This window comes from Vombatus ursinus, unplaced genomic scaffold (assembly GCF_900497805.2).
Source record: "Vombatus ursinus unplaced genomic scaffold, bare-nosed wombat genome assembly UNPS02012082.1, whole genome shotgun sequence".
Taxonomy (NCBI): domain Eukaryota; kingdom Metazoa; phylum Chordata; class Mammalia; order Diprotodontia; family Vombatidae; genus Vombatus; species Vombatus ursinus.
In genome coordinates, this window is record NW_020951860.1 from 1,947,713 (window position 1) to 1,969,196 (window position 21,484).

At 36.9% G+C, this 21,484-nt stretch overlaps 1 protein-coding gene across 2 annotated transcripts in view; it reads left to right on the top strand.

Moving 5' to 3' along the window:
- The window catches only part of ADIPOR2 (adiponectin receptor 2), a 70,124-nt gene that overhangs the window by 14,594 nt on the left and 34,046 nt on the right, over positions 1 to 21,484 (top strand). For both annotated transcript variants that reach the window (XM_027857280.1, XM_027857279.1), the window contains exon 2: positions 16,962 to 17,221. In XM_027857280.1, coding sequence (XP_027713081.1) covers positions 17,048 to 17,221 — 174 coding nt within the window. In that variant the 5' untranslated portion in view covers positions 16,962 to 17,047. The remainder of the gene's footprint in view (positions 1 to 16,961; positions 17,222 to 21,484) is intronic.

The window sequence follows — 21,484 nt, forward strand, 5'->3', positions numbered from 1 at the left end:
CTTTCTTTCTTTCTTTCTTTCTTTCTTTCTTTCTTTCTTTCTTTCTTCCTTTCTTTCTTCCTTTCTTCCTTCCTTCCTTCCTTCCTTCCTTCCTTCCTGGGAGAGGGAGAGTGTGAATCTAACCGAGCCATTACAGGGTCAGAGAGTATGTACAGTTTTGTAACTTTGGGGGCAGTCCTAAATTGCTTTCCAGAAAGACTAGACAGAGTTTGACCAACACTTCTTTAATGTGCCTATTTTCTGCAGACCCTTTAACATTTGTCATTTTTCTTTTTGTCAACTTTGCCAGTGTGAGGTGGAACCTCAAACTTGCTTTAATTTAAGTGTCTCTAATTATTAGTGATTTGGAACATTTTTTCATACTGCTATTGGTAACTTGGATTTCTTTCCTTGAGAACTCTCTAATTCATTCATCCATTGACAGTCATTTGAGGACTGGTTCTTATAAATTTGAATCACTTTCTTATATATGTTGGAAATAGGACCTTTATCAGAGAAAGTTGCTGCAACGATTTTTCCTTGTTTCCCTTCCAATTTTAACTGTTAGTTTTGTTTGCGCAGAAACTTTTGTATTTTATATAATTACAATTATCTATTTTATCATCTTTGATCTTCTTTATCCTTTTGTCATGAACTCTTTCCCTATCCATAAATATAAAAAATAGTTTCCTCTTTGTTTCTTTAATTTTTTCATGATGTATTCTTTAATATCTAAGTCATATTCCCATTTGGAGCTAATCTTGATGTATTATTTGAGGTGTTTGTATAAACTTAATTTCTCTGGTAGCCTGTTCACATGGGCATCTGCATTCAATTCATCAAACATTTATTGAGTGTTTACTCAGTGCAGGACAGTCTGCTAGGTGCTGGAGATAACAAATAAACCAAAAACTGTTTGATGCTCCAGCAGGGCTACCTTTCCTCCTTCCCTATCCCTAACCCCGCTCTTTTCAGCTCCCTTTTTTTTGTATGTTGTCTTTTCCCATTTTGTTCGTGTTTGTGTCCCCAGTGCTTAGTACAGTACCTGACACTTGTTAATCATTGAATAACTTCTTCTGGTCTGTTGTTTATTCCTGCTTTTAGAAAGTTACATTCAAATAGGGAGAGACTGGAAAGAAATGAAAAGAGAGAACTGTTGAAGTTGTGCTCTGTAAGTTTGAGATGTGAAATAGGGGAGATCAGATAACTCCACTCAAATCTTTTCACCTTATTGAGAGCTGCTGTGAATTTAGGCTTTACTGGCATAACCTTTGAGAATGCAAGGTCACTTCCATATAATGAAGCAACAGGGTCGTGATTTTGGAGGATTGATAATAGTAATATTCTGTAATAAAGTTAATTTCTGGTGTGAAATACCTTGACAGTATATTTCCAAAAATTTTCCCTTATTGTATTCTTAGATGCTGGCTTTGTTTGATACTCTGACACTGTTGGCCTAAGGCTAAGAAAACAACGTGACTAATACAGTACATCTTTGTACTCTCTGAATTAAAACATTTTAGTCTCTGGTCTGAACACAGGGTACCCTACAGTTGAGGACAGCAATAACATTAAAATCATGGGTCTTTACTAGTCCAGCACGTATTCCGTCAGTCATTTGGTGAAAGCAGAAAAGTAGATACAACTACCTAGACCTGATTAAAATAACTGATTTTTAAAGTTTTCACTTTTTTTCTTAAAAGTTAGAGGGGTGGGCTTGACTTACATGATGTTTGTATTTCCCTTGTTAAAGAATAAGATTCTAACTAGGGTCACAAGGTCTAAGAAGCTGAGTTGGGAAGGACCTAAGTGATCATCTAGTCATAATACCTGGGAAGAAAGTCCCCTAAGTCACAATGCTCAACAAATGATCAAACAGCACTTTTGCTCAAAGAGCTGTGATGAAAGGACACTTCCTACCTCTTGAGGCAATCCATTCTACTTTTGAACAGCTCTAATAGCTTGGAAGTTTTTCCTTCCATTAAGCTAAATTTTCTTTTTTTGCATCTTTCACCTTTTGTTCTTAGTTCTGCCCTGTAGGGTCAAACAGAACAAATCTAATCCCTCTTACATGTGGCAATTCTTCAGAAAGTTGAAGATAGCTATCATGTTGTTTTGTCCATAATAACAATAGCTTTAATTTAATTTGCATAGTGTTTTATGGTTGGAAGAAGTATTTTAGTGGTTTAAAAAGAGGGGTGGGGAGGGAGTGGAGCCAAGATGGCCAAGTAAAAGCAGTGACTTGCTTGAGTTGTCCCCCAAACCCCTCTTAATACCTATAAAAAATGGCTGTAAACAAATTCTAAAGCAGCAGAACCCACAAAAAGACAGAGTGACACAAATTTCCAGCCCAAGACAGCCTGGATGGTTGATCAGAAAGGTATATCGTACTGGACCGGAAGAGGAGCGCAGGTTGACGTGGGCACGCAGGCAAAACAGATCTCAGCGAACCTGGAGCAGGTCTCAGAGGACTGAATCACGGGTAGCTGTGGTGGTTTCCAGACCTCTCAACCCATGAATGCCAAAGACAATTTAGAAGGTCAGTGGGAAAAGTGTGTGACTGCGGTGAAAGAGAGAAGCATGGACCCAGCTCCAGTCCCCAAGGGTGGCCCTGGGGTGGCAGCTGCTTTCGGAGTTTCCCGCCAACAGACTGAGGGGGAATTGAGTGGCTGATCAGAGGGGGATAGCAGGGATCTCTTTGCTGTTGCAGGACTCTCTTGCTTTGCCTACTTGGATCTGGGTCACAGTTCTGGATGGTGGTCCTGGGGTGGGGAGGAGTGCTGGCATGGTAGATCTTGTTAGTGGTGGTGGAGAGGAAATCCTCCTCACAGTTTCAAGGCAGAAAAGAGTGCTTGTGGTCACTCATAGACCAGAGCATAGGCCAGGAAAGGAGTAAACACCTTGCCCCTTATCATACCACCTTGGAAGAACTGAAACCTTATAGGTCCCTAGAACTATCTCTGAAAACAGCTGCACAAAACCCCCAAAGTTTGGGACAGTACATTCTTCACGCTGGAAGCAAACTCTTACCTTAGCAAAGAGTTTAAAACTCAAGTGATTGGCTGGGATCATGACTGAACTGCACAAAAAAAAGTCAGACCACAGAATCTCAAATGGCAAAAGAGTTCCAAAAAACCAGTGAGGAGAAGAATGCCTTAAAACAGCAAAAGTGGCCGAATAGAAAAGGAAGTCCAAAAGCTTACTGAAGAAAATACTTCCTTTGGCAGCTAGGTGGCACAGTGGATAGAGCACCAGCCCTGAAGTCAGGAGGACCTGAGTTCAAATGCGGCCTCAGACCAAACACTTGACACATACTAGCTGTGTGACCTTGAGCAAGTCACTTAACCCCAATTGCCTTACCAAAAAAAAAAAAGAAAAAAGGAAAAAAAAGAAAAAAGAAAATACTTCCTTAAAAATTAGAATAGAACAATTGGAAGCTAGTGACTTTATGAGAAATCAAGACACTGTAAAACAAATTCAAAAGAATGAAGAAATAGAAAACAATGTGAAATATCTCATTGGAAAAACAACTGACCTGGAAAATAGATCCAGGAGAAGTAATTTAAAAATGATTGAACTGTCTGAAAGCCATGATCAAAAAAAGAGTCTAGACATCTTTCAAGAAATTATCGAGGAAAACTGCCCTGAAGTTTTAGAACCAGCAATATAACATACTTTATCAAAAACTTTGCTAAAATTCAAGTAAACTATGTCCACAGAATTAATTTCATTTACTAGTAGTAGTTCTGTCCAAAAGGGAAGTTGTGGTATGTCCTGTCTATTGCTGCTTATCTTTCTAAATATTCATCATTTATCTCTGTAATGAACTATTCTATAAAATTTCCCAGGAAATAAGCATTAATTTTTTTCTAAAGTAATTTATTCATTTTTTTTTGCATTCTTTTTAATTAAAATTTTGAGTTCCAAATTCTCTCCCTGTCTCCCACCCCTTCCTATGCCATTGAGAAGGCAAGCAATATATCAGTTATGCATGTGAAATAATGTAAAACATTTCCATATTGGCCATATTTTTTTTAAAAAGGCAAGGAAAATAGAGTGAGAAATATGCTTCAATTTGTACTGAGATCATCAGTTCCTGAATTGTCTTGAATTATTGTATTGATCAGAGTAGCCAAGTCTTTCACAGTTGATCATCATTACAACATTGCCATTACTGTGCACAATGATCTTCTGGTTCTTCTCACTTAACTTTGCATCTGTTCATATAGGTCTTTGCATGTTTTTCTGAAACCATCACCCCTTGTCATTTCCCATAGCGTAATAGTATTCCATCACAGTCATATGCCACAACTTGTTCGGCCGTTCTCCAATTGATGAGGCTCCCCTCGATTTCTGATTCTTTTGCCACCACAGGAGTTGCTTTAAATATTTTTGTGCATATAAATTATTTTCTTTTTCTTTGATCTCTTTGGGATACAGACTTAGTAGTGATATTGTGGGATCAAAGGGTATGTATGGTTTTATAGCCATTTGGCCTTGGTTCCAAATTGTTCTTTAGAATGGTTGGACCAGTTCACTACTCCACCAATAAGGAGTTTAAACGTACCTATTTTTCCCTCATCCCCACTGGCATTTTTAATTTCTCATAGGTGTGAGGTGGTACCTTAGAGTTGTTTAATTTGGCTTTCTCTATTCCGTAGTGATTTTGAGCATTGTTTCATATGACTATAGATAGCTAAAATTTTTGGTATTAATTCATTGTCTCTGCTACCCTTTAACATTTGTGTTTTCCCCATTACTTTTAATTAGGTCTGTTTTTGTCTAAGATCATGATTACTAGCCCTGCTTTTTTTTAGTTCAGCAGAAGGATATTAGATTCTGCTACAGCTCTTTATTTGAACTCTGTGTGTGTCTTTCTGTTTCAAGTTTGTCTCTTGTAAACAACATATTGCTGGATTCTGGTTTCTAATCTATTTTATCTGCTTCTGTTTTTATGAGGGTTTATGGGGGGGTTTCATCCCATTCACATTCACAGTTATGATTGTGTATTTTCCTCCATTCCATTTTCTTCTGTATTTTCCTCCATTCCATTTTCTTCTGTTTCTTCTCTCTTTTTATCCTGTCCTTCCTCAAAAGTCTATTTTAATTCTAACCACTGCCTCTCTTAATCTGTCTTCTCTTTTATCCACCCCTGCCCCCCCATCCCCTTCCCTTGAATGTGTATATGTATATTCTCCCTTTTTTGAACCAGTTCTGATGAGAGTGAGCTTCAGGCATTGTCTGTCATCCCCTCTCCCCCGCCCTATTATCCCTTCCACTGTAAAAACTCTTCCTTGAGTGACTCTTTTATGTGGGAAAAAATTCCCCATTCTACCTCTCCCTTCCACCTTCTCCCAGTGTTATCACTATTTCTTACCTCTTCTTTTTTTTTTTGGAGATGATTCCAACATAATCTCTTAACATCCATGCCCTCTTTTAATTGCCCTAATAATGATAAAATCTTAGGAGTTACATGTGTTATCTTCCTTTATGGGAATATAAACAGTTTTATGATTATTCTTTTGTGTTTACCTATTTATGCTTCTCTTGTTGTGTGTTTGAATATCACATTTTCTATTCAGCTCTGGTCTTTTTTATCAGGAATGCTTGGAAGTTCTCTGTTTCATTAAATGTCCTTTTTTTTCCCCTGAAGGATTATATTTGTTTTGCTAGGTTGCTCTTAGTTGTAATTGGCTTATTCTTTTGGTATGGTTAATTGAGAGTTCTTAAAACATGATGTAGAGAAGTAGTTTCTTCAAAATGTCAGAAATACACAGCAGTAGTAGCAAACAAAATCCTCATTTGTTGAGATTGGAGGCGAGGGAAGCACAAATAGAATGATTTTGATTGTGCACTTACAATTTTTCATTATTCCCAATCAAAAATTTTAATGCTAATCAAAATTTTAAATTAATGCCATATAATGACCTTACAAGCCAAGCCTCTTTGCTTAATGGAAGAAATTGTCTGGAATTCTAATTTAAAGAGCATTTTAAGTACAGGAATCTGAAGCTTAAGTATTATTTGAACAAAATGAAAACTTTTTTAAATCTATAAAAGCAATAAAGAATCAGTTCTTTTGTAAAATGATGACCATATTAGAGAGCCAGTGTCCAAAGAGGGAGTTCCTTTTATTTTCCATCCTTCTAAATTCTTTCCTGTTAAAACTTCTGACTTTTTGGCTGATAGTCTTCATCTTCTGCTGAGAACTTGGCTTGATCTTGAGATTCTAGCAATCTGGACAAAGGAATCCATCTCAACTCAGACCACTAGGTTAGATTCTATTTACACTTTAATCAGAAGCAAGCTGTCCTTGTGTGGGGTTTCGCCCAAGATTGAAAATATTTTTGGAGGATTAGGTAGATCTCATCTATCAGTCTTATCCTTCAGAGACTGACTGACCTACAAGCACTGGTCCCTGAATGAGGAAATAGAAAGGAAAAAACCTCAATCCTAATTTAGTTAGTAATATGATAGAAAAATAATCATTTCTCTCAGCAAAGCCAAACTTCTGTTTTTACTCCTTTACTCTTTAAATGAGTCAAAGAAATATGTAATTAATGTCAATTCTTTGAGGCCCTAGTGCTGTGGATCTTCAACTTAGAGTCCAGAATGAGTAGTTTGATCCTTGTGTGTGGTGTACTCAGAGATCATAAGCAGAGTGATGTGACTGGAAAGACTTCAGCCTTTATTTTACTGTGATAGCATCTAAATATAAATACTAATATTTCTGGAGACAGAAGAAAGCCCAGGTTCAATGGTCATTTGAAGGAGAAGGGAGTTGGAGGTACAATATGAAGGCTACAGTTTCAACTTTGTTTTCTTTTTGTTTGTATAATGGGCATTTGCTTCATATTTCTGTGTACTGTTTACAGTGACACAATTGGAAAAGATAGTGTTCTGAAATTCATGTTAAAAGGAATTGTTTTTCAGAAAAATTTGGCAGACATTGTTATGGTGTATTTTTACTCCAAGTTTTTGGTAGTTTGGGTCTTTGATTTGGTACTTTGTGTAGTAGACAGTTCACACCTTCAAAATTACACAGTTCATTTCAGAAAACTTGTATGATCTGATGCAAAGTGAAGTTAACAGAACCAGGAAGACAGAAATATTGTGAAGATAATCAACTTTGAAAGATTAGGGACTCTGATCAATAAAGTGGCCCACCACATTTCTAAAGGACTCATGAAACATGCTATCTACCTCCATATAGAGAGCAGATGTGGATTCAAAGGGCAGATTGAAAAGTATGTTCTTTTCTTTCTTTTCTTTCACTGCTCTTATCTTTTTCCTTTTTCCTTTTTTTTTTTTTTTTGGACATGGGTAATGAGGGAATTTATTTTGCATGACTCCATGTTTGTAATGGGCTTTATTTTTTCTTGCTTTCTCAGTGGATGAAGGAGGGAGGGAAGCAGGAGGGAGAGAATTTGGGACTGAAAATAAAAAAAAATTTTAAAAATAGAACTCTTGGTTTAATGGGGTGGGGGGGAGAAGTGGCGCTGGTTGGTGGTTGTGGTGATATTTATTGTTTAGAGCTGTGGAGTCAAATAGTACAGAAGGATTCCTGTGAGTCACATATTAACCGTGAAAAGCTACATGTTCATGTATTTCTTTTTTTTTTTTAATGCATCAACACATTAAAATCAGGAAGTAGATAGAACTAATATATGAAAAAGAACTGTATTAGTATTATGACTTTGACAGTTTTCATTTTTATGTGTACTTACATATGTATATGTTAAATATATTCACACAAATCTGGTAGGAACTAGTTATCGATAAAAAGAAGCCTACAATTCTGTGTTTTAATACCAAATAGATTCAAAGTCATTATGAAACGTATCACTTCAAAAAGATTCAAAATTAATTTAGTATTATTTGCTTGAAACTTGACATCTCTTGCCAGAAATTATTTTATCAATATCAGGTATAATCCTTTGTGATAACGTAGTTTTCAGCATGGATGTTAAAAGCTCATTTGTTAATCTCACCCTGTATGAAATTTTAATAGTCTTCAGGGGTGAAAATAACTGCTCACTTAGGTATGTACTACCCAACGTTGCTAAGATTCTTGCAACAGACATGCACATTTCAAAAAAAATCTTGGCAAGTAAGAGTAAAAATCTGGAACACTAACTTCATTATACCTTTTTTTTTTTTTTAAACACTGTGTTTCCTTGAATTTCAAAGTTCCTTTTGAGTGTTACTTTTCACACTCTAAATATCAAGAGAAAATGAAGCCCCAAATAGTTTTTTAAAAAGTTGTTTTCACACATTCTGAATTCTTTGAACAGTATTTCAAATTCAAATAGTAATTCCTGAATATTTGAGGCATACTTGCTGAAATTATGAGAATCAAATGACTCAGTCATTTTTACATGTAGAAAAATGAGTCCAGTCATAGTGTTTTAGTTGCCTTTCCTGAAGATCAAGTTTTATCTTAAATTTTTTAATGCATTTGTATATAAGCATTAAAGCTTGGTTTTGGCCCTAAAGTTTTAAATTCAACTCATTTAATATCTATGTATATAGTTAACCTAATATTTATGATGAAAGCTAACTCTTAAAACCTGTTCTCTCTTCTCACTCGTCTTAATTCCTTACAGTCTCACTTCTGACTTTATTGTTCCATGGAAACAGCTCTCTCCAGTTACTGATGATCTCTTAGTTGCCAAATCCAGTGACTTTTTCTTAATCCTCATTCTCTTTCATCTCTCTGCAGCCTTTGACACTGTTGATCGTTGTCTCTTCCTTCATACTCTTGGGACACCACTCTTTCCTGGTTTTCCTCCTTCTTATCTGACGCTACTCCTCTGCTTTCTTTGCTGGATCTTCTTCCCAACCACACCCTCTAACCATAAGTGTCACTCAGGATTCTGTCCTTGGCCCTCCTCTCTTCTCCTTCTATAACTGCTTCACTTGGTGATTTCATCAGCTTCCGAGGATTTAATTACCATCTCTATAAAAATGATTCTCAAATCTACTTTTCCTGCCCCAAACTCTGCTGTCCTCCAGTCTCACATCTCCAACTGTCTTTCACACATCTTGAACTGGATGTCCAGTATATATCTTAAACTCATGTCAATGGACCTCATTACCTTTTTTCTCAGCCCTACCCTCTCCTACTTTTCCTTTTATGGTAGAAGGCAACACCATTCTCCTAATTCCTCAGGCTGGGAACCTATGAGTCATCCTGGCTTCCTCTTTATTTTTTACTCTTAGACCTAACCCCTCATATCCAATTTGTTGCCAAGGCTGTTTGATTTCACCTTTGCAGCGTCTCTCATATACCACTCTTTTATAGACCCTTATCACCTTATACCTGGATTATTACAGTAGCGGGTTTTCCTGCCTCAAGTCTCTCCCTACTCTATTTCATCTTCCATTCAGTAACTAAAATGGTTTTGATGAAGTGCAAATTTCATCATATCATCCCCATATGCAATAAACTCTGGTGACTTTCTGTTGCCTCCAAGAGTAAATAAGTACAAAATGCTCTGTTTAGCACTCAAAGCCATACATAACCCAGCCCCTCTTACTTTTCCAGTCTTCTTACACCTTACTCCCTGGCATGTACTCTTTGATCCAGTAACACTGGTCTTCTAGCTGTTCCATGAACAAGACACTACATCTCTTGACTCTGGGCTTTTTCCTTTCGCTATTTCCCATGCCTAGAATGCTCTCTCTTCTCCACTCAGACTACTGACCTCCCTGGCTTCCTTAAAGTCCCAACTGGAATCCCACCTTCTACAGAAGGCCTCCTCCAACTCCTCTTAATTCTAGTGCCTTCCCTCTGTTGGTTATTTCCTATTTATCACAGGGTATAGCTTTGCTTTATATATATTTATATACAATATATATTGTATATATTTGTTTGCATGTTGTCTCCTCCATTAGATTGTAAGTTCTTTAAGGGCACGGACTGTCTTTTGTCTCTTTTTCTATCCCTAGTGCTTAGCACAGTGCCTGGAACATAGTAGGTACTTAATAAATGTTTATTGATTGATTGAATTTCATTCTGCATAACCAGTAATTTTAGTTACAAGTCCATTTGTCTAGTCATCTGTAGACAGACAGACAGACACACACATACAAGTAGACTTGAGCCAGTCTACTCATAGCTTTACTTTTCATTGACCACGATTGAAAAAGTCAGTTTTCCAATTTCAAGTTTTCCACTGATGTCAACAGCAATTTCATTAATTCTTTCTACAGCATTATTTCATAATGATGAAATATGCTAAAAAGTTTAAACTTTCTCAGAATCAAGAATTTCAGTGGCTTTCAGCGTGTGTTGTTCAAGTCTTTTTATTCGTTCCTGACTCTTCATGACCCCATTTGGAGTTTTCTTGGCAAAGATACTAGTGTGGTTTTCCATTTCCTTCTCCAGTTCATTTTACAGATGAGGAAACTGAGGCAAACAGGGTTAAATGACTTGCGTGGGGTCACACAGCTAATAAGTGTCTAAAGCCAAATTTGGACTCAAGTATTCATGACTCCAGGCCCAGGCTTCTATCCACTGCACCACCTAGCTGCCTTTTTAACCATATATTCTTTCGCAAATTCACCTTCACTAAAATACTTGAGTTTTGAAATAACAGAACTAGTTTTGATTACTCATGCTATCTTCATGGATTTTTGTAAATTTTTTTTGGTTTGCTTTTGAAGTGCGTATTTCACATTTATCTTCTCTTATTTTTCAAAAAGATTGATCATGTTCACAAGTGTGTATTTCATAGTGGTGTGTTCAATTATTTTCCTGGGAGATACTAATACTGGGTTTACAAATTAAACATAAAATTTCATTTTTTACTTTAGAAAAGAAGTAATGTAGCTCCCACTTTGTCTATAAAATTCTGCTATTCTTGTGTGAATCTTTCTTACTGCTTTTATAATGTGATATGCTTTATACCCTTCCTAGAAAATCAAAATTAAATTTAAAAACAAATAATTTATAATTTTATATTTTTAATGATAAATTCATTTATAATTTTCTTATGCCTTATTTCATAAGTTTCAGTTAAGACTGTTCTTTCTTTTAACCTCTGTTACCTATAGAAAAGTCTCGTTGAATATGAAAGCAACAACATTATCATTTCCTGCATTCCATTTAACCTAGTGAATTTCAGTGGTACATAGTCAAAAACTATAGATCAACTGGGCAAACTGTGCTTAAAAGAACATTGGGGTGCAATTAATTTACTTGCCATTTAGCCTTTGCCCGCTAACCTGTTGATGGGGTGCTAACTTAAGAATGGGATAGTCACTTCACGTGGTTAAGAGAAACTGTATGTAGTAGGAGGAGAACAGCAATTGGAGAAGAGGATTACTTTGAGTGTTTATCACTTTTTTTTGGGGGGGTGAGGCAGTTCAGGTTAAGTGACACAGCTAGTAAGTGTCAAGTGTCTGAGTCTGGATTTGAACTCAGGTCCTACTGATTCCAGGACTGGTGCTCTATCCACTGTGCCACCTAGCTGCCCCCACGCTTATCACTTCTGGCTTCTTTTGTATTCTCAGAAATAATAGTCTCCCAGCTGCTTAGTTTCTATATGAACTTCAGAGATTTGCTTGCCAACACTGTGATACTTGTTCTGAATGCTTCAATACTGAACAAGTACACAGAAATGGATAGCATAGCAAAGTGTTCAGTGTACCACAAGGTCCTTAGGTCAAATGAAAATACATAATTAATTAGGTCAGATGAAAATACATAATATTAATACATAATAGTGTACCACAAGATCCTTAGTCAAATGAAAATACGTAATTTTTTTGTATTTTAATTAATTTATTTTGAATTATCAACAATCACTCCATAAGCTTTTGAGTTTTAAATTTTTCTCCCCCTCCATTCCCACTTCCCTCCCCAAGACAGCGCTCAATCTGATATAAGCCATACATATACATTGCTATTAAACATATTTCCACATTATTGATGTTGTGAGAATTAGAACCAGTAGGAGGAACCGCCAGAAAGAGGAAACAAAACGCAACAGAAGAAAGAAAAAAAAACAAATACTATGTTTCGATCTGCGTTCAAACTCCGTAGTTCGTTCTTCTTTATGGATAGCATTTTCCATCATGAGGCCTTTGGAGATGTCTTAGATCCTTGTATTGTTGAGAAGGGTTATGTCTATCAGTATTAGTTATCGCACAGCATGGCTGTTATTGTGTACTGTGTTCTGCTGGTTCTGCTCACTTCACTCAGCATCAGATCGTATAAGTCTTTCCAGGTTTTTCTCAAGTCAGCCTGTTCATCATTTCTTATAGCACAATAGTATTCCATTACATTCATGTACCACAACTTGTTCAGCCATTCCCTAATTGATGGGCATCCTCTCAATTTCCAATTCTTTGTCACCACAAAAAGAGCTGCTATAAATATTTTTGTACGTGTGGGTCCTTTTCCCATTTGTGTGATCTTTCTGGGATATAACTCTAAAAGTGCTATTGCTGGGTCAAAGGGTATGCACATTTTGATAGCCCTTGGGCATAGTTCCAAATTGCTCTCCAAAATGGTTGGATCATTTTGCAATCCCACCAACAATGCATTAGTGTTCCAATTTTCCCACATCTTCTCCAACATTTATCAGAAAATACATAATTTATAACACCATTGTAACAGCTAACATGCAAAGGAAAATACATTTCTCTACTTTTTTATCTTTTACCTTTTACCTTTCAAGTGCTAAAAATATCATGAAATTCTTTATAATAAACTTTTTTTCCTACATTTTCTACATTTCTACATTTTCCACCAAAAATAGATTGTTATTTGCAAAGACAGGAGCTTGACTGTGAACTGAGACATCAGTTCATTTTGCTGTTATGCTTCTGTGTAAGGTTCTTACTGCTGCTACTTGTGTTAAGCTATCATTCCTATCTCTACACACCCTGCTCTGAGCTTCCTCATGGTTGACCACTAAATTACTGTGCAAACCACCTCCTCTACTCTTACCTCTTCCCTTCTCCAAAATTACTAGTAACTATATATTTGAGAATAGAAAATTGTTCTTTTAAAATCCATTAAGGGTGGAGTCAAGATGGTGGAGTAAGAGGTAACAGCTTTGCTTCAGTTCCCCTAAAACTTCTTCCATAATGACCTTGAAAATGTGCCAGGGGCAGCTAGGTGGCACAGTAAATAGAGCACCAGTTCTGTAGTCAGGAGGACCTGACTTCAGATCTGGCCTCAGACACTTGACACTCACTAGCTGTGTGACCCTGGGCAAGTCACTTAACCCCAATTGCCTCACCAAAAAAAAAAAACAAAACAAAAAAGAAAAAAAGAAAATGTGCCAGGTTGAATTCTGAGCTGGAAAGCCAAGAAAAAAGTCATAGTGAGTCAATTTTCCTACCCCCTAGGTAGCTTAGGAAGATAGAGAAGTTTGTAGATATTGGGATAGGAGCTGAGCAAGAGCACACCACAGCAACAGAAGTGGCACTCAGCTCTGGCAGCTGGGAGGAGCAACCCAGGGACAGTAAGGGGACTGAAAACCTGTGCAGAAAGAGATCCTGGGGTCCCTTGTCTAGCACTGAGAGCAGAAATAGGCACTATCTAGCAGCTCTTGTCACCCGTTGTCCAGTTCCAGAGCAGAGAGCAGCAGTTGCATTTGTGAGGGAACGGGGGCATACCAGTGTGAGGAGTCCAGGTAAGGAGTAAGGTACTCACCTGGAGGGCAGTGAAGAGACCTCTCCCTGGGTAACAGGAATCACCAAAAATTTACAGGTGTTCAGATTGAGCTGTGAAAGTAGAAGGACATAAAAGACAGAAGCTCAGGCCAGATATGCCTCAGAGGCGAGCAGAGCTCAACTCTTAACATAAAGTCCAAAATGAAGAAAGTAGGCTAGAAAAATGAGCAAACAACAAAAATAGAACTTGACTACAAAAAGCTACTGTGGTGACAGGGGTGCTCAAGATGCAAACATAGAAGAAGGACTTGGAATCATCTAGAAGCAAAGCCTCAAAGGAAAATGCAAATTGGAGAGAAACCCAACAAGGATTCCTAGAAGAGCTAAGAAAGAGATTAAAAAAAGAGCAAAAAAATTTATTTTAAAAACCAAGTAACAGCAGTAGAGGAAAAATTGGAAAAAGAAGTAAGAGATATGCAAGAAAATTATGAAAAGAGAACTAACAGATTACTGAAAGAGGCACCAAAAAATGCTGAAGGAAATAACTCCTTAAAAATCAGAATTGGCCAAATGGTGAAACTAAAGTAAGTTCAACCATCATTGTGCTAATCAATGCTAACAAATAAGAATGAGTAAAACATAGTAATCAATTACTCATTTTCATAATCATAAGAATACGTTCAAAGAAAATTTTGATTTTTAGTTTTAAAATGTAATATCTATGTAGCATTTTGATTTATTTTGTTAATATTTCCCAATTATACTTCCATCTGGTTGCAGCTGTACTCAGCAATGTTATGGATCAGGTGTTTGATACCTCTCATTTAGAGTAGAAACTCCCTCTATTCATCTAGATTCTCAACTGATTTGTAGTTTATAGTTTGAGTTACCTGGGGCACTAGGAGATAAAATGACTTCCCTAAATTCATGTAGCTAGTAAAGAATGTACCAGTCTAATTAACTCCAAAGCCACCCTGCTATCCATTACGCTGTGCTGCTGCTATTTTATTGCCTCTTGTTGGGGCAGTGGCTATTTTTATCTGCTTGGTTTTGCCTTATAAATTGCCAGGTCATATTTTTTTATGTGTTTATAGGTCTGTTTTGGGAAGCTTTGCATTGTCTGAGCTTTGATGTAATCAGAATGTCACCTGAAAACAAGTGCATGTTAACCTTCTGTAGGAACTCTCTCACATGGACTTCTGTCTTTTTCACGCATATGTTTCCATGTTTTATACTTTTCATTATATTTTCTTAAAGGAACCCCGTCATCCACTGTATCTCTATGTCTGTCTGTCTGCCTGTCTATCTATCTACCTATATTTCTCATCACTACAAAATTTTTATGAGAAGGTCGATTCATATTGAAGAGGCACCTAGGTGGTTCAGTGAATAGAGCACTGGTCCTGGTATCAGGACTGACTTCAAATCCAACCTCAGACACTAGCTGTGTGACCCTGGGTAAGTCACTTAATCTCAGTCTTAATCCTCTGGAGAAGGGAATGGCAAACCACTGTAGTATCTTTGCCAGGAAAATGCATGGACATCATGGTCTAAGGGGTCACAGGGAGTCTGACATGACTGAATGAACAACAAGATTTTATATGAATAAATGTATCAATATTTTATTCTTTTTTCCATGGTAATGTTAGATTCTTTCTAACTAATATCTTTTGCTCTTTAAGATGTCATGAGATTAATGCCTTGGTGCCCAGTGGCCTCAAAATTGTTCTCTGTTGCTTGAATCTCTTGTGTATACTTGGTCTGATCTAGCTGTTTTTCTCATCTTTGTTTTCTTTAGTGCTATTTCTACTGTTTTTTAGCACATTGGAACCTGTAATGTTCAAATGGTTTGTTTGCAATAGCATTGCTAGAGAACCTTGTTATAGAAAAATAGAACAGTCTGTAGTAGACAGATTCCTAACATTTTTTGTCCATTATCCTTCTGGTTTCATTTTTTTTCTTTCAAAATACATTTTTTTAGTATCTTTTGTTTTTATATCACCTACATTTCAGCCATTCCCCATTTGTGGGCATCCTCTCAATTTCTAATTCTTTGCCACCAGAGAAAGAGGTGTTATAAATATTTTTGTTCATGTGGGTCCTTTTCCCGTTTTTATGATCTCTTTGGGATATAGCCCTAGAATTGTTATTTCTGTGTCAAAGGTTATGCATATTTTTATAGCCCTTTGGGCATAGTAAGGATACCACTTTGAAAACTAATTACTATGCCACAGTTTATTTAGCCATTGCTCCAAAAATGGGCATCATTTCCCCCCTCTAGTTCTTTTACTATTATCCCCTGAATGGGGCCATTCAGGAAGCATTTATTTTATGGGGTGGGTCAGATTTACTCTTCTGTGGCCCCATTCACCATCCTCATAACTTTCCATATTAAAGAATCCCTCCTTGGCTACCATTTCCCTATATGTTCAATCAATAAATATTTGTTAAGTGCCTGTTATGTACTATGTACATTGTGCTAAATGCTGAGACAAATACGAAAAAAGAAAGACATTCCCTGCCCTCAAGGAGTTTATAATCTAATGGGAGAAGACAGCAAATAAAAAGAAGCTTCGAAAGCTGGGGAGGAGAAAGAGACACCAGGAGCTACACTGCCCAGGGTCATCTTGTTGTATAGAGTTGAAACTAGGCAGAGCTACAAATGGGAAGTGGAATGAGTTGGCAGTCCAATTTTTGCCTTCTGCAAAGGAAAGCTTTGGGAGGAATTTAATACTCCATCCTCCAGCCCTCCAGAGGGAACAGGAAGCTCTCTCTTTCATTAGACTGTTACCTTGAGGGCAGAGAATATCTTTGTTTTTATATTTATATCCCCACATCTGTCAGAGTACTTGGCACATAGTAATTCTCAATAAATACTCTCATTTACTTATTTATTATGTTGTTGAAGGATTTTGTGATTCATAATAATTCTATTTCTGTAATACTTTAAGATTTTCAAAGCACTTTGCCTTGTAATATAATTATCAGAAGTATGTTTATCCTCTTTCCCCCTTTTTTATGTGAAGAAACAGATTTATGGAGGTTGTCACTAGCAGTATCAAATGATTAGTTAAAATTGGAACTCTTATTCCGGTTTCTTGATTCAAAATCCAGCACTTTTTTGACTATACCACAATATAGAAATATTTAGGAAATAACTGTAAAATTTAATTACTGTAGGATATTCTAAGATTTCATTGTCATGCCCGTCTTGCTTCTATGACTAAACTTTCATTTTATTTTAATTTTCTCTAATTCTTCCTTTACTTTCTCCTTTTTCTCTGTCTCTCTTTTTTTGTTTTCATCAAACAGTTTTTTACTTTTAAATTTTATTTAAATTTTCTTTTCCTTAGGGGCCGCACAACTATTTTGAGAAAACATCCTCCTAAAAGAGGGAACAGAAGGAGAAACATCTTTGCAAAAAAGACCTTGGTATCCCATGAACGAAACAGCAGATCTCGTATCGGGGTGCAGCAGTACTCCGGAGCCAGTTACGAGGCTCAGAAAAGGTTGCCAATCTGATGTTTCAGGAAAAGGTCATAATGATAACCACCAAGGAGAAGATCTGGGGCCCCTTTTAGTGGCATCCGTTCCCTGTTCCCACTTCAAAAAAGTAAGTAGGTGACACAGAAGGGTTGTAATTAAAATGACATAAGGGATCTTAGAAGATGATTATTTCAAAAATGATCATGACTTTGTTTGTAGAGAGGAAGCCATTAATAACTGTAACTTTTTTTGGGTAAGAGGATTTCATTTTAGCATCTTATAAATTGGTTTAGACATTATAATATCTTTTGTAGGTTTTCCTTTTTGAACACATTTCAGTTTCTCTTTATAAAAGGGGGAAATTGTGACCACAAGGTTGTCGTGTTGAACACTGAATCTGAACTCATATCATGATGAGCTAGGGCAAATTAGAATGTAAATTGTGTAAAGCTGGTTGGCTGTAATAATAAAAATATTTTTTCACAGTAACCAGCCTTCCCCTCATGCCCTTGTTTTGGTTATGATGTTTATATAGACTTTTTGAAGAAATGCTGCCTGTTGGGGATAGTTCTAGCTATCACACTTGTTTCCTGGGCTTATCTTGGTGTCAGTACAGTTTAGAAAACAGAATTGCTTTGTGAGATTCACTTTTGTCTGCCAAAGAGAAAGAGCAGTTTTAGACAAGCCACAATTAGAGCAAAACAAGAAGTTGTAAATGTGAGAATAGTAGGAGGAATTTAACTTTGTAAATAGTTTATCTGTTTCATTTTGTTTATGTTCTTATGCACTCTGATACTATCAAAACAAAATATACACTGAGAATGAAACATACCAAGTGACTACCCATCTCTTTGGACTGTTACTATTGGTCATAGAGTAGATTTCATCTTTCTTAGTATGTTGTTGGTTTGGATTTTAAATACTTTTCTCCCTTTAGGACTTGTGTAAACATTTCAGAGGGCTAATGGCATGTTATACTATAATAACAAGCCAGGAAAGCCTAAACTGAAGCCCTAAACTTGTTCCTGGTGTCACTTCAGTAGAATGTGTTAGTGGGATGTCTGTTTAATGCACAACGTGGACAGATAAATCGTAGATTTAGAGCTGGAAGAGACCTCAGAGGACATCTAGACTAACCTCCTTATTTTACAGTTATAACAAATCTGACCTTCTGGAGAGTTAAGTGATTTGTTCAGTGTCACAAAGGTAGAAATCAACGGTTCCAGAATTTGAATTATGGTCTTCTAACTCCACATCAGGTACTCTTTCTCCTGGACCACAAGTTATGGGATATTTTAACTGTCTGTAAGTAGCGTCGCAAAATAAGTCCTTGAAGTTAATCCTCGGAGGAGGGTTGACAGACATGTAGGGCCTGTATTTCTTTCTATTATGGTATATAAGTTAAGGTCACCCTTAGAAGGATGACCACATAAATATGGGGCCAGGTTGCTAGATGTGAGGTACTTTGGAAAGAAGATGTATGTGAGTATAACTGTTTCTTTAACAGGTCCTTTGTACTTGACAAAGTGCCTTTAGCAGTATCATTCTGCATGGTAAAGAGTGGATGTTATGGTTCCTCCTATTGGTTTTAATTTCTACTTACAACATCACTAATGTGAAAATATGTTTAATATGAATGTAAATGTATAGCCTATATTAGATTGTGCGCCATCTTGGGGAGGGTGGTGAGGAGGAAGGGGGAGAAAAATTTTAAACTCAAAAGCATATAGAAGTGATTATTGATAAATCAAAATAAATTAATAAAATAAAAAAAAGACAAGAAAAAAAAAGAGTGGATGTTGATAACTCTTCGTTAATTTCAAATACTTGATACATTTTGCTTGCTTTCTTGAAACCCTGAAAGTTGTTCAGGTAGACTGAGATCTGTGAGAAGATTAAGGAAATATGCCATGCTTTTACTTTTAATGAAGTTGTGTTAACTGGCAGAGAAAAATTTTTGCCATTTGGAAGCATTTTTATAAGTATTTCCATTTCAGTGCAACTATGACCTAAATATAGATGACTGGAGATTCAGAACTGGAAGAGAACTCAGAGGTCATTGAGTTCCCTGCCCTTATTTTATAAATGGGCAAATTGAAGGAGGCTCAGAGAAGTGACATGACTTGCCTAGTATCATATAAAGAGTAAGGAGTAGATCTGGAATTTCAACTTATTTCTGTTGATGCTAAAACCAGTGTCTTTTTCCTTCTACCTTTTTAGCAAAGTTTCTGTGTTAAAATCCATGTTAGTACTAAATTCAAAATGGTATTATTAGTATTCATCTATTTATTGTCTTTCAAGAAACTCAGTGCTTCATGTAAATTATTTCATTCAATCATTAAACATTTACTAAGTGCCTCCAAAATATGCCTATGCATTAGCTAAACAGAGACAAAGTAACTTGCTTTACAGCATATGTTAGAACAGCTCAGGTTTCTAAACTTAGAGGCCAGTGCTCTCTTCCATTAAACTGTACGAAGTGTTGGTCTTTGCTATTGTAGGTGACTGGTGATTATAGTATCATAGCATCGTAAGTGAAAGTCAATTGATAACTACAAGTCAGTCTGAAGTATTCAGTCACTTAAATCTACCTGGTTTGTAGTGTATAGTAAAATTCCATTCAGCAAACATTTATCAGGCAGACACTCTATGTATTATCCACTGTGCTGTGTTCTTCCTTTAGACTTATGGGTACTTGATGTGTAAATCTTTTCTCCTTTTTATATTAAACCTATTCTTTGTTATCTCTGGTCCTTTGACTCATCTGCATTTATCCAGTCTATCTTCCCTACTCTGGCTTCACTTGTCTCCTATTTTCAGACCTGAACCTGTTGTCAGCTACTTTGATGTTTCACCAACTACTGCCCTAGAACTCCTTGTTTCCCTGATTTTGCTTTGTTCTTGACCTGCTAATCTTTAACCTATATAAACTTAACCATTCATTCTCCCCATTCCTTAAGTCTTACTAGAGGAGCATTTTTGGATAAAATTACAAAATTGGACTAATATAACCACTCCAAGTTTATGGTACGTAACTTCAGCTGGGAACTTGTAATCTTTTTACTCTTATTGATTCCCTCTCCCAAGTTTCCCATAGTAGATGTTCCAAATCTTTTCTACTCTCTTCAAGTTCCACAGACTACCTCCAGCTTTCATCTTTACTTTTTACTGTCTGACCATCTTGGTCTTTTTTCCCCTTTATTCTCTGGCAATTCCTTCCCATGAATTAATTTCTCTTCTGTTTGGCTCAATGACATTCTGCTGCTTCTCTTGCCTGTCTGACTGATCCTTCTCTGTCCCCTTTAATGGCTTCTTCTCTTTCCAACCCATTCAGGTTGGCAAGATGGCAAGGTCATCCACTGCATCCTGGGCTATCGCCCAGTTGTCTTGACTTTTTTCTTGCCGCTGGACTTCAATGACTCTGGAAGAGAGTGAGGCCAACCACTTGTGCAATTCTGACTCACTTAAATCCAATTTATGTGCCAGTCAAAAGATATCACTCATATAATTTTTATCTACTTCAGAGAACCCTCAGGTGATGGGCAAGTGATGAAGTAGCAGGTATGGATACACTGGGAGCTGTAGTTATAATCCTGCACACAGGCAGCTCAGGATATAGGGTTGTTTTCTCACTGGACTGAAGCAGCAGTGGGATTTAGCAACATGGGTGTCTGAGTAGCCTTGTGTAAGAACTGTTCTGCTCCCTTTTATGGTGTGAGGAAGGGGCTAGAAAAGATGCCCTACAAATTGTATGCTTCACCTAACCCAACCTTGTCTGCTTACCATGGCAGATGGGGATATTACCTTGCAGCAGAAACAGAAAAAAAGTACAAAAACTTTTTGCAAAAATAATTCTACTATTTACCATCGGTACATCGAATGTATGCATTCTTATGGACAACACAAAATTCAGTAGACCTGAAAGATGAACAGCTCTTGTTGCAAGAGAACTCAGCAGGTATCACATCCAAATAGCAGCCCTGAGTGAAAAACAAGGCTGGCAAGTGAAGGCCAGCTTACCGAAGTAGGAACTGGATACTCCTTTTTCTGGAGTGGTGAAGGGGAGCACCGTGAAACTGGTGTAGGTTTTGCAATCAAAACTAATTTAGTCAATAAGCTTGTATGCCTTCCAAAAAGGAGTGAATGAGAGGCTCATGACAGTGTGATTGCTGCTTGCAAGAAAGTACCACACTATCATCATCAGTGTGTATGCTTCCACCATGATGAATCCTCCTGAGGTCAAAGAAAAATTTTATGAAGACCTGGAGACTCTCATCACCAATGTGCTGAAAGAGGACAAGCTTATAATTCTGGGTGACTTTAATGCAAGAGTAGGCACAGACTGCTAGACAGGGATGGAGTTGGAAACAGCAACAGCAGTGGTCAGTTA